At 41.4% G+C, this 12,642-nt stretch overlaps 1 protein-coding gene and 1 non-coding gene across 2 annotated transcripts; both read left to right on the top strand.

Moving 5' to 3' along the window:
- Positions 1 to 745: 745 nt before the first annotated feature.
- On the top strand, positions 746 to 4,571 carry LOC127300047 (cytochrome P450 714C2). Its single transcript, XM_051330124.2, has 5 exons — positions 746 to 1,195; positions 2,001 to 2,227; positions 2,419 to 2,666; positions 3,430 to 3,793; positions 3,980 to 4,571. The coding sequence occupies exons 1-5, from the start codon at positions 838 to 840 to the stop codon at positions 4,403 to 4,405; spliced, it is 1,623 nt and encodes a 540-aa protein (XP_051186084.1). The 5' UTR covers positions 746 to 837; the 3' UTR covers positions 4,406 to 4,571.
- A 1,883-nt stretch (positions 4,572 to 6,454) lies between these two features.
- On the top strand, positions 6,455 to 6,538 carry TRNAL-CAA (transfer RNA leucine (anticodon CAA)). The gene has a single exon. It is a non-coding gene; the product is annotated as a tRNA-Leu (tRNA).
- The last annotated feature ends 6,104 nt before the right edge of the window (positions 6,539 to 12,642 follow it).

The raw sequence follows: 12,642 nt of genomic DNA, 5'->3' as shown, positions 1-12,642 counted from the left end.
TTGTACTACAATTCTATCTCTACTAGGCTTCTTGCCATCCAAGTCTTCTCTACTATATAAACAGTCCAAGAGGCTCAATGTAATCACCAATTACCGCATATCAATACAATCATATTCCGCAATTCTACACCTCTAATCACAGAGTTTGTGTGTGGGGTTTGAGCGTAGGACTTGATCATTGGATTTCAACACTTGCTATTACGCTTACATGGCCGACTGAGTTCAGCGCCAATCGTAGATGTATCACTGACTATCTGTAGCCCCTTTAACAGGGAGCATTCCTTTGCTGCATCTTGTAAAATATGTGGAAGCATGTGCGTTTTCTTGCAATTAGCCTAATTGGCATTTTTATATCTTTCCTTATTTGTTGCTGTGTTTTAATAGGGATGTAATTTGTTTCCTTGTTTATAAAGTAAATTGTCCATATTAACCAAGGAGCCAAGGAGGTAATAGTAACCAGCCGTTGGATAGTAACAAAAAAATGGATGGTCCATATCTATTTTGGAGCATGTTAAAACCTTGCAAAGCTTATTAGGAGTACTAGAAGATTGCCCAACTAAAGGCTCTACCAACTACACTGTCACCTGTCCAGGATATACTCATTTTATATCCCAAATTATGTTACTGTGCTGGGTGTGCTTTAGACATAGCAACGAGACAAAACTTGCCCCTCGAAGTATGTTCAAATATTGTCCTCTAGTCTTTCTATCACCTATTGTTGTATCTTCATGCGATAGAAACTGACTCTGTCTTTTGTGCCAGCAGCTTTCAGAGTGCGTGACTAATTTGTAGCCTGGCATCTGTCCTGCTCCAGCTCCGAATGGACCACCCAGCAATATGCATATAAGCATGTCCTCTCTCTCCCCCATTCTCTCCGACACGCGCATGGAGATAATTCTCTCATCATCACCATGGCTAGTACTCTTACCTCCGGTCTTCCTCTCTGTTCTTCTCTTCTCCTACTTGTACACCGCCCTATGGCTAAGGCCGGAGAGGCTCAGGCAGAAACTGAGAAGCCAAGGAGTGAGGGGGCCCAAGCCTTCTTTCCTTTTCGGAAACATACCAGAGATGAGGAGGATCCAGAAACTTCCCACCTCTGATCGAGAACAGGAATTAGGGAGGTGTACCGACCGTTTCTCCTCGAATTTTGTGGCTACTCTATTCCCTTACTTACTCCACTGGAGCAGAGTTTATGGTATGTTCAGAAACTTGTAACTAGTTTCAGTTAAGGAATTTCACTTTAAATTTTGTTGAGTTCTAGTTTATTCTGTGTCCAGGATCATTTTTTTAGGTATTGTGCAGAGCAGTTTTATTTACTTGTGACCTCATTGGTTCGTAGGATTCTGAAATCATAGTAATAGGAAAGACACAGAACTAGGAAAGGAATGCTAATCAACACCAAACCAGGTGAAAATAGTGTATTTAGGTGTTTATTATTCCATTAAATAGCTAGGCATGGTACAGTATGTAGCACTGAAAAAGAGGTCAAGTGGATTGTTAAATTCCTTTATTTATCCTTTTAAACTGAGACCAAAGGAAAAAAAATTCTCTGGTTTTCTTTACTCCATTATTTCGAACCACATGGATGAATAGCGCGGCCAATAAAATTTTCCTACTCCTATGCTTCTCTTCTATTTTTCCTATGAATCAAAGAGGCTCTTACTTGTCCGGAAAGAGGAGAGATCTCTTCTTTTTTGCAAAAGCGGAATCTGTGGTTCATATATGGGGAATGCCAACATGTAATCAGAATATTTTTTTGGGTTCTCTTGTTGTTTCAGTTTCAGATACATACATGACACTATAAGCTGAAACTACTAAAATGGCATATTCTTTGTTAGGATTCATAAATGATGGTTCATAGTATCTCCTAGAATTCATAGTTGTTCAGATGATGTACTTTATACTTTTGCCTCGTCATGTCGGCAGTCTTTCTTTTATGCCCTCATTTTGTGTTATTGATTTAATGTGAACTTTGCTTTGGAAATTTGATGTTGTGTCAGGTTCCATCTACTTCTATGCCACTGGAAGCATACAAGTTCTAAACGTAACAGATTCAGACATGGTGAAGGCACTGGCCAACTGCAAGGCTTTGGATCTTGGAAAGCCTTCCTTTTTGCAGAAAGAGCGTGGAGCTCTTCTTGGTATGGGAATTCTGACCGCAAATGGTAAACTATGGGTGCACCAAAGAAAGGTTATTGCACCTGAGTTCTTCATGGACAAGGTTAAGGTAATTTCACCTTTGCGGTGTATTTATTTGATGACTGCATCATGCTTCAGACACTTGTTTCAGAAAAAAAAAATGAAATTTTAGACAACAAGTGTTGTTTCATGAAGCTATACGACAATAATATCTGTGGAAAAGGTACTAACTACCACATGTACTATTAGACTAAAATTGTTTGTGGAAAATGTCCACAGGGAATGGTGGATTTGATGATGGATGCTGCAGTGTCAATGTTGAATTCATGGGAAGACAAAATTGTGAGCCGAGGAGGCAGAGCAGAGATTGTGGTTGATGATTTCTTGAGAAACTTCTCAGCTGATATCATATCAAGGACTTCTTTTGGAAGCAGTTTCACTGAAGGGAAAGAGATATTCTACAATATTCGTAAACTTCAGAAAGCAATGGCAAAGCAGACCATGCTTATTGGAGTTCCTGGAAACAGGTATGTTCTATGCATTTATATTATTGTTTATGGTGTTAACTTCATCCCCAGGATTGACGCATACTATAATAGCAGTGGCACTCATAACAGAAATTCATGGTACCTGAAAGCCTGTAACTTTCAAAAGAAATGCTCTGCTTGAAGAAAATAATTTTAGCACAAAAATGAGTGTGGACATATGATAGTGGATTTTTGTTGGTTCTGAACTGCAGTTCGTCCCATGCAATGGCTCACAATTTTCATGTAAATGCATGTGCCAGTGCAAAAATTTGTTAGAAAGATCTAAAGTTAGAGGGTGGATATTTTGATCTAGTTATCCTGTATTACAGTAGATCAAAGTTGAGGCCCTGTTTGGCACCAAAGTTTTTTTTTTTAAGTATTCACAGAATACTTTAGTTTCTAAAAATACTGAAGTATTAAATACTTCAAAGTGTTTGGATCCAACAAATACTAGTTTTAAAAACTGAAGTATGCCTCAAAACTGCATTTTTTGCCATCTTGAGAACTTCAGTCATGACCTTTTTTTCAAAACTGAACTACTCCATTCCCAGACACTGAAATACTTTATTTTTGGAATACTGTGGTTTTTAAAAAAGGAGCTCCCAAACGGAGTCAAAATCTGTATTATTCTAACTCCTACATGAATTTAATTATAAAAAAGTATATGTACAGTGCCCTCTTCAATGGGTGTTTTTCATGTTTTATCATCTAATAGCCATAATTTTGTTTTGATTTCCTTGACTTTTGCTGCTGGGATAACCAGATATTTACCAACAAAGAGCAATAGAGAGATTTGGAATCTGGAGAGCTGCATCCGTACCCTTATTTTAAACGTTGTGAAGAAGCACGAACGTGATTCAGAAACCTCTCCAAATAAGTTTCTCCTGCACTCCATCATTGAGGGTTCCAAGGCCGCTTCCTTCTCTTCATGCACGCCCGAGGATTTCATTGTCGACAACTGCAAGAACATCTACTTCGCAGGGCATGAGACAACCTCGAGCACTGCTGCGTGGTGCCTGATGCTTCTTGCGTCGCACCCTGAATGGCAATCCCGCGCTCGGGTGGAAGTCCTTGAAGTTTGCCATGGGGAACCGCTAGACTTTGACATGCTACGGAAGTTGAAAACGGTATGATAATTCCCGATAGCTCTTCTGAACGAGAGAGTTTTTTGTGTGTTTTTAACAAGATCAATATCATGTTTTATCTCAACAAAATGATAACTACTGAGTAGAGAGCTTTGATGGCTACCTGACTGCATAGCTTTTGTTCCTTCTGACTCCTGCAGAAGTGCTAATCCAGTCATGCTTTTACAGTTAACAATGGTGATCCAGGAGACCCTCCGCCTCTACCCTCCAGCCTCCTTCGTCACCCGGGAAGCTCTGAGCGACATCAACCTTGGCGGCATCGACATCCCGAAAGGCACCAACATCAGAGTCCCGATCGCTCTGGCTCACCGGGATCCTTCTGCGTGGGGCACCGACTGCGACAGGTTCAATCCAGGCAGGTTCGCCGGCGGCATAGCGCGCGCCTGCAAGCCCCACCACATGTACATGCCCTTCGGGGTCGGTCCCCGGACATGTGCCGGCCAAAACCTGGCGATGGTTGAGCTCAAGGTCGTGCTGTCGCTCGTTCTGTCCAGGTTTGAGTTCGAGCTCTCGCCAAACTACGTGCATTGCCCGGCGTTCAGGTTGACAGTGGAGCCCGGGGATGGCGTGCCGCTGATTTTTAGGAAGCTATGATGGCTCATTCATTATTTTTGTTGGAAAATTGTTGAAGCTTTGCGGGTGTTGCGTGTTATGTTGTGTGGATAACAAGACCAGGCATGTCTGGGAGGAACGGCTGGACATCGACTGTGAATACATGTGTTGTTTTACATAAGACTAAGAATAACAAGTATTGTCACTTTGGATGCTCAGAGATACCGAGTAGGTTGTAGACCGTCCTGCCCCAAAATGGTTGTCGCGGCACTTGTTCTTTCGGTAGTTTGCTCTTTTTCTGTGTCATGAATCAAAAAAGAGTTGTTTGCCGTGGTTAACCCCAACCGGCTGGCTTGTTTATATATTATGATCAACTTGTACAACCAGATTACATCGGTATAAAATACCGTATATGTATACAAACGTATATACAACTCTAACACTCCCCTCAATCTAAACCGTCGTGAACAAGGTTAAGATTGGAACTAAAACGACGAAGCGCAAGCTGAGTAGCAGGCTTCGTAAACACATCAGCCAGCTGGTCGGCGGTGGAGATGAAACGAACATCAAGCGCACCAAGCGCGACCTTCTCGCGAACGAAGTGAAAATCAATCTCGATATGCTTCGTGCGAGCATGGAAAACCGGATTGGCAGATAAGTATGTGGCACCGATGTTATCACACCATAAGACAGGAGGTCGGGGTTGAAACACCCCAAGCTCCCGTAGCACAGACTGAATCCAAACAGCCTCGGCGGTGCCATTGGCCAGAGCCTTATATTCTGCCTCGGTACTCGAGCGAGACACAGTCGGCTGCTTGCGAGAACTCCAGGACACAAGATTAGGACCAAGAAAGACTGCAAACCCGCCCGTGGAGCGACGATCATCAGGGTAGCCAGCCCAATCCGCATCAGTAAAGATACTGAGGTCCATAGAAGGAGAGCGACGAAAACGCAAGCCAGTTGACACAGTGCCTCGAACAAAAAGCAGAATACGCTTGACCGCCTCGTAATGGGCAGTAGTCGGTTGTGACAGGTACTGACAAACCTTGTTGACAGCAAACAACAAGTCAGGCCGCGTCAATGTGAGGTACTGGAGTCCCCCAACCAAACTCCTGTACTTGAAAGCATCCTCTGAACCAAGCGGTGTGCCGAGATCGCGTGTCAACTTGTCAGAAGTGGACATAGGCGTAGAGACCGCCCGACTCTGTTCCATGTTGGCCCGATGTAGGAGATCAAGGGCATAACGGTGTTGTGACAACACAAGCCCCGAAGGAGAGTAAGCAACCGAGTCCCCTCGACTCGCCGGCCTCGTCCGCAGCACCTGCCGCTGAGCCACCTCGGGTCATCATCACGCGGCAGCGCACTGGTGTCGTTCGTCCCAAGATTTATCAGGACGGCACGGTTCGCTATGATCCCTATCGCCGTCGTGCTCTTCTGGTGGAACCAGCCTCACATTGCACTGCCTTGACTGAGCCTGCTTCATGCACTAGCCACTTGAACCAAAAGTCCGAACTGATGGAAAGGGCTAGGCAATCTACTTTATACACGTCAACACCCCCTCTCACGTGTGACGGGAAGACGAGAAGACAGTCAACACGTGTAGAGAGGCAAAGAGGCAGCGGAAGGCCGGATACACACGGCAGGAAAGAGGCTGCGGAGATTTTTTTTAGAATAAATTGTGAAAGCCAGGATTTGAACTCGAGACCTGGGCTCTGATACCAAATCAAAAAAGAGTTGTTTGCCGTGGTTAACCCCAACCGGCTGGCTTGTTTATATATTATGATCAACTTGTACAACAAGATTACATCGGTATAAACCGTATATGTATACAAACGTATATACAACTCTAACATCATGAACTGCTCAAACTTAATATAATGACGTGTAGGATGATGTAGTAAATTCATCTTGTATGCAATATATATTGTATGGAACCAAACATGGGGAAGATGCGAAAGCAGGGCTTGACTTTGCAATCCTAAGTTTATATGTTTGTGCATTTCAAAACTCGTACAAAAGAAAGTCAAGCTGATAGGGGAAATGGAAATTACGAAGGTATAGATAAGTTTTTAAAACACGTATAACATCAAAGTCAGGATGGCCGAGTGGTCTAAGGCGCCAGACTCAAGTTCTGGTCCTCTTACGAGGGCGTGGGTTCAAACCCCACTTCTGACAAATTTTATGTTTTGTTCTCTTTTTTTTTTTTTTTTACTTAACCCATATCACACTCCCATCCTCTTTTTTAGTACGGTCTATGTGCAGCATCGCCCGACGTGTACAACTTTGGTTAGACATCCAAAGTCCATGATAATTCCTCTATGTATCAATGTAAGATGTTTTAGGCATTTTTAAAGTTCACTAGATACAAGTCAAAGTGAATATTTAATTTATAGGATGGAGTCCATATCCCTCTCTTTTTTTTACTTCATGGATCTTGTCAGCATAACTGATCGAACGAGGGTAGGGTAGGGAGCGGTTGGTAGATAAAACGGAAAGAGGCCCTGTCTTTGCACTTATTTATCAAACGGGATGTAGGGGTTGATTTGGCAGCTGATCTGGGAACCATCCGTGTGGTGTGGAGACTGAAATCGGATGCACCATTCGTCCAACTTGCTTTGAGCAACAATCAGCTGGATTCCTCGGCAGCGGCTGAGGTGATCGAAGACATGAAGTTCCAGTGCAAGACATGGTTCTCTGCGTGTACCATCAGCACCCTGCCAATTAGGCAGCTTTAAGGTTTGGCAAAACTTGTTGCATAGTTGAAGAAACAAAGTGTCCCTGTCCTTAGCACATGGTCGTTGCAGAAACGATGTCTCTTAAAAAGAAGAAGATATCATTGAAAAAGTTCTTCGATAGATTCAGTACTTGAGAGGCGTAGAAAAAGGCGTCTAATCTTAATTAAAGAAGTCAATATTCATTCAGTGGGCGGCGATGTTTCTGTCGATAGCGAGGCTTCTGTGGTGATTTCGTCAATTTCAAGATCTGATCTGCGGCTCAGTCTTCCGGAGGTGCTCATAGGGGTAGGATGTGCGTGTATGCATTCATAGGGGTCAGTGTTTGCGCGGATATGGGAGTGTCTGCGTTTGTACTATGTTTCTCAAAAAAAACATGGAGTAAAAAAAAGTTACAGATTAAATCATGTGGGCGGGGCTCTTGCGGATTCAGGAGTTGTACCGGCATGCTTGAGGTCTCATAAACCGAGATGGATTCTAAAAAAAAGATGGATGATGAAGATGTGATCCTTATTTAATTTATATCTTTGAGTCCAGAGAAAAACAACAGTACTACCACGGATGTTACATAGTCAAGGAAGAAATTATAACTTGCTCAGACACAAGATTGAGTTTTCGGGGATGGTCCAGTGTCCATGGCAGGGTGTTGTACCACAATGACGTTTGTAGATCACTAATTTCAAGAACCACCGCGGCGAAATTATGGTAAGGGTCCACACTTAAGATACAAAGGTATGGTTTAAAGTTGTTCCCATCATAACTTACCACCTTCGTATGTTTTGCATATTTTTTATGGACGACTTGACCAAGATAATAAAAGAGAATTAGATTTGTTATCTGGTGGAACTTTTATGGACCTTACTACTGAACAAGCTTGGATACGTCTAGATAAAGTTCACAAAAATATAGAAACTTGGGGCTTTGATCTTGAGAGTGAAGGTGAAACAGAAATAGAATATGATTGTCTAAATGCTTTTAAAGAAAATAGAAAAGTAAAAGAAACAAACGGCTAATGAACTTCACCTTGATTATGTTATGGTATTAGATGTTCTTTAGGCTTTTACAGAATTCACTGGAGCACCAAAAAAGGAATGGCTCCATTATACTCCACCACCCAACCAGTTGAAGGAGTGCAAATGGTAGTTGATACACCTAAAGAAGTGATGATTGGGAGACGGCCTTATGAAGAGCCGCTCCCTCCTTGCAGAGCAAATGGAAAAGGAGAAGGATAAGGAGAAGGTAAACGAGCCGAAGAAGGAGTTAATAATGAGGAACCCATTTATGAAGCTATGGAAGAAGAAAAGGAGGTAACTAAGGAGGAGATATTGTCTATGTATGCATATTGCAATGTAGTTGAACTTGACTCTGAAGCCTCCCAGTTCGTCGAAGGTATAGTTAAAGCTAAGAATGTTGGTAAGCCCATCCTTCCTTGCACTTTTGGTGGATCTTCTTATTGTGGTCTTTGTGTGATATTGGAACAACTATTAATGTTATTCCTTATATATTTTAGTTTAGTATTCAGGGTGAACTCGAACAAGAAAAATTGGAAGACATAGATATGGCAATAATGCTTGCTAATAAAACTCTTCGAGTCCCTATGGGAATAATAAGAAATGTGCCTATTAGCATTGGACTTTATAAATATCCTATTGATTTCGTTGTCATTGATATGCCTCTTGACTCTCATTGTCCAATCATTTTAGGAAGAACATTCTTAAACACTGCATGGACTAACATTGATTTTAGGAAAGAAACTATCTCCCTCAAGTTTGGGGAGGAAGTTATGCACTTCCACTTCTCAAAATTTGAGCACAAGCCAATAGTCAATAAAATTGAGGAACAAGAACCTGAGGAAGCAGGTAATCTTACTAGTCTTGTTGTTGTCCTTTATGATACCCCTGAAGATGAAATGGAAAGATGTTTTGTTGGGAATGATAATGTTATAAAAGATATAGATAAAGAGGAGATTGATGAGTATCTAGACTCCTCTCCTGTAGTTGATCCTTTTATGAAAAAAAATATGAAATACCTGAAAGAAAGGGAGATGAAGCTTTGCCACCTCCAGAACTCAAGCATCTCCCACCAGATTTGAAATATAGGTTTCTGGATGACACAAATAAATAGTTAAATACTCTGTTATTATAAGTGTTAACCTTGCATAGAAAGAGGAGGAAAAACTCATGATGGTATTGAAAATGCACTGTAAATCCCTTAGTTATTCCTTAGCTGACTTGAAAGGATTAGTCCCTCGATAGCCACCCACAGAATATTCATGGAAGAAGGAGCTCAACATGTGGCAGATTTCCAAAGGGAACTTAAACCTGAAATGAAGGAAGTGGTAAGTGACAAGGGATTAACTTGTCAATGCCTACGGATTGTAGACTTAGGGTTTTGTAGAAAGTAGAGGGCAAGTAGATCTCGAAGGTTCAGCCGAAACAGGTGCTCGACTCAGAAATTAGGGTTTGTGTTGACAATAGATTTCGATCCTTTCTTTCTCCCTCGGCTCCCCTTTATATAGGAGGTGGAAGCGAGGCTTTCCGTGTCGTGTAAGTTACAAACTATCGAGAGGTACATTGGGCCTTTCCTATCTTGCTACACGATTTCTAATACAACTATATTTTCCTTATCGAGGATCTATGGGCTTCTGGGCCTTCAATGCTTCGGGTCGTGGGCTTCCAGATAACCTCGGGTACTTTATTCGGCAGGCCTATTCAGCATGCCTATGTCAGTAAGAAAGGAAATCATTCGCCTACGTGATGCAGGTATTATTTACCATGTCAGAGAGAGTGATTGGGTAAGCCATGTTCATTATGTCCCAAAGAAAGGAGGGTTTATTGATGTACCAAATAAACACAATGAAATGGTTCCTACTCGAATTGTCGTAGGACATACTATGTGCATTGATTTTAGAAAACTAGATAAAGAAACTAGAAAGGGTCATTACCCACTACCATTTATACCTCAAACATTAGCGAGGCTTTCCATCCAATCCTACTTTTCTCATCTAGATGGATAATCTTGTTTTTTTCTCAAATAGTTGTCCATCCTAAAGATCAATTGAAAACAACTTTCACTTGTCCGTTTGGATTATATGCTTACCGCATAATGCCTTTTGATTTATGAAACACACCAACTACCTTTTAGAGATACATGATTCTCTATTTGCTGATTATATTGAGCATATAATGGAAAGAGGATTTTCCCCTATCTTTGTGATGGTTTGAGCAAACATTTTCTACCAACCATATACGAAGGAAAAAAGGAAAATAATCTAATAAGTTTCAAAAGACAAAAATTGACCAAGAGTGATGGTAAGTGGCACAGAGGTATTTCTGTCCTTTTCCAATTCGTAATCTCTAGTTTTCTATTTTTAGTTCTTGTACGGTCGGCCGGTACGGGCTACGTGGTACCGATGGTCGCCGCGTGCACCACAATTTCCTTTTTGATTTTTTTCCTTCTTTATTTTGTTGGGATTCTTTTCTTGCACGATTATAACTCCAATCCCACGATATTTTCATGTTCTTAACCCCTCATAACTCCCATAACAAGTCGTCTCCTCTTAAATCAACAAATCTCATCCAAGCTTTTACCTCACTTCATCGATGTGATCATGTCTCGCCCATGGAACATCACACCACCAACCTGTGGAGATCAATGTACCCTGGAGGCTTGGAAGAAGGACACTGGAGAGGAGAAAGAAGCGGAGCGATGGTGGAACAATGGCGATCCTGAAGATGGCCTTAAGTTGAGAGAGAAGATCAAAGAAGGTAAGAAAGTTTTCAGCTTGCTTGTAGGTCAATATGGCAATCATGATAAGAACACTATGGATATTGAAGATGATGGTGAATTCTTTATAAACAAGATGAAGCTAGAAGAGAAAGAGAGGCAGGAATCTCTAGACAAGTTAGATCAACGTGTTAAGAGAGCTGAAGAGAGGGCTCCATGGTCTGTAGAGCATGTCAAGCTGCTACGCCGCTACTTGGATCAGATCGACGAGAAGATCATAAAAGGATTGGAAGCAAATCTTGATATTTGTCTTCGTTCTCTTGACACCCAGAAGAAGACGATTCATGAGTGCATTTTTTCTTTTTTAGCATGTTTTTGTATCGTTATTTCATTAAGTTATCGTTAAGTAGTGATAGGAATTTTTTATTTCACCGCGCTACCGCACCCTTTTATGCTTGTCTACACAGGATCTCCAAATAATAAGTCAATAATGAAATATCAATGAAAACTATCATTTCCTGGCATTTTGACATGATAAAAATCATTTTTGCACTTAATTATGCACCTGGGCGAAAGGACAATGCGAGTACAACCTCCTGTAAATTTAACGGGCATCAGTACGGGTGGGCCTTTCCTGTATCATCCGCCCGTACCACCCATCAGAAGCACCACCTCGTCAAATACTTTCACCTCCCGCAGATGGATGTGAGATCCAAGCACGTGCGCGAACAGAAACACCATAACACTGTCCCAAAAGAGATCTGAAGGAAGATCAAGAAGGAGCCTCATCCAAGCTGCTACCCGGATCATCGGAGGACAAGGCATCATCACCTTCATCATCATCTACAACGAATCACCATCTCCATTCTCTCCATCTCATTAGATTGTAATCTCCATTACCATTGTGGGTTTGTACTTGGATTCACACCGTTATCCCTTTTCCATACGCAAGTTTATGATGATGAAGTTTTTGATTGTCTCCATGTGTGAGTAGTTCATCCTGTTCTTGGGTGAGATGGAGAAACCCTAGTAGTATTATTATATGAATTAAGATAATTTATAGCTTTGCACTATGCTTGTATTTTAGTTTTCTCTTGTGATTGATGTTGCATGATGTCGACCATGTAATATTTGCCTAAGGGTCATAGGAGGGAACTACCGTCGGAAGTTCAGTAGTGTATACGGTGGGAAGTGACATCCCGTGTGCGGTGCACTATTGTACGGAAGAGGGGGATGAGAAGGGACTCGCAAAGCTTAACAAATAACCACGGGGTAATCCCTTAAAGGTGGCTTGCCGAAGGTCGTTTCGGTAGTTATTTAGGGGTGTGTTATGAGATACATATTCCAACTTCGAGCATTTCCCACATACAACGAGGGCTAAGATATGAGTTATCTAGTTTGTGTCTTTAGTTAATACTAGAGGTGGAACCAACAACCCCCGAGAAAATTTTAGTATTATTGCAGTCCAAACATAATATTTAGTCTCATTTCCATTCTTCAATTTTAGTTATTTACTCTACAAAAACACCCTACAGAACCTTTTTAATTAAATCCTTCGTTGAGATTTGAGACAACTTTAAGTAATTTTAGATAAATAGTAACAAGGGGTATTAAGATCACTACTAATAGCTCCTTGTGGTTCGATACTCTTATTTCGAAAGTAGCTACATCTGATCTGTATTCTTGCAGTTATGAAGCTATTTTCTGGCGCCATTGCCGGGGAGCTCAGCGCTTTTGGTCTTTGCTTTTAGTTGCTAATTTATTTTTTTTATCCTACTTTAGTTGTTTTTGAGTTAAAGGTGAAAAACCATGGAGGGTTAC

The sequence above is a fragment of the Lolium perenne genome, chromosome 5 (assembly GCF_019359855.2).
Source record: "Lolium perenne isolate Kyuss_39 chromosome 5, Kyuss_2.0, whole genome shotgun sequence".
NCBI lineage: Eukaryota > Viridiplantae > Streptophyta > Magnoliopsida > Poales > Poaceae > Lolium > Lolium perenne.
Note: the sequence above shows the minus strand (reverse complement) of the source record. Positions and strands in the feature narration are given on the sequence as shown.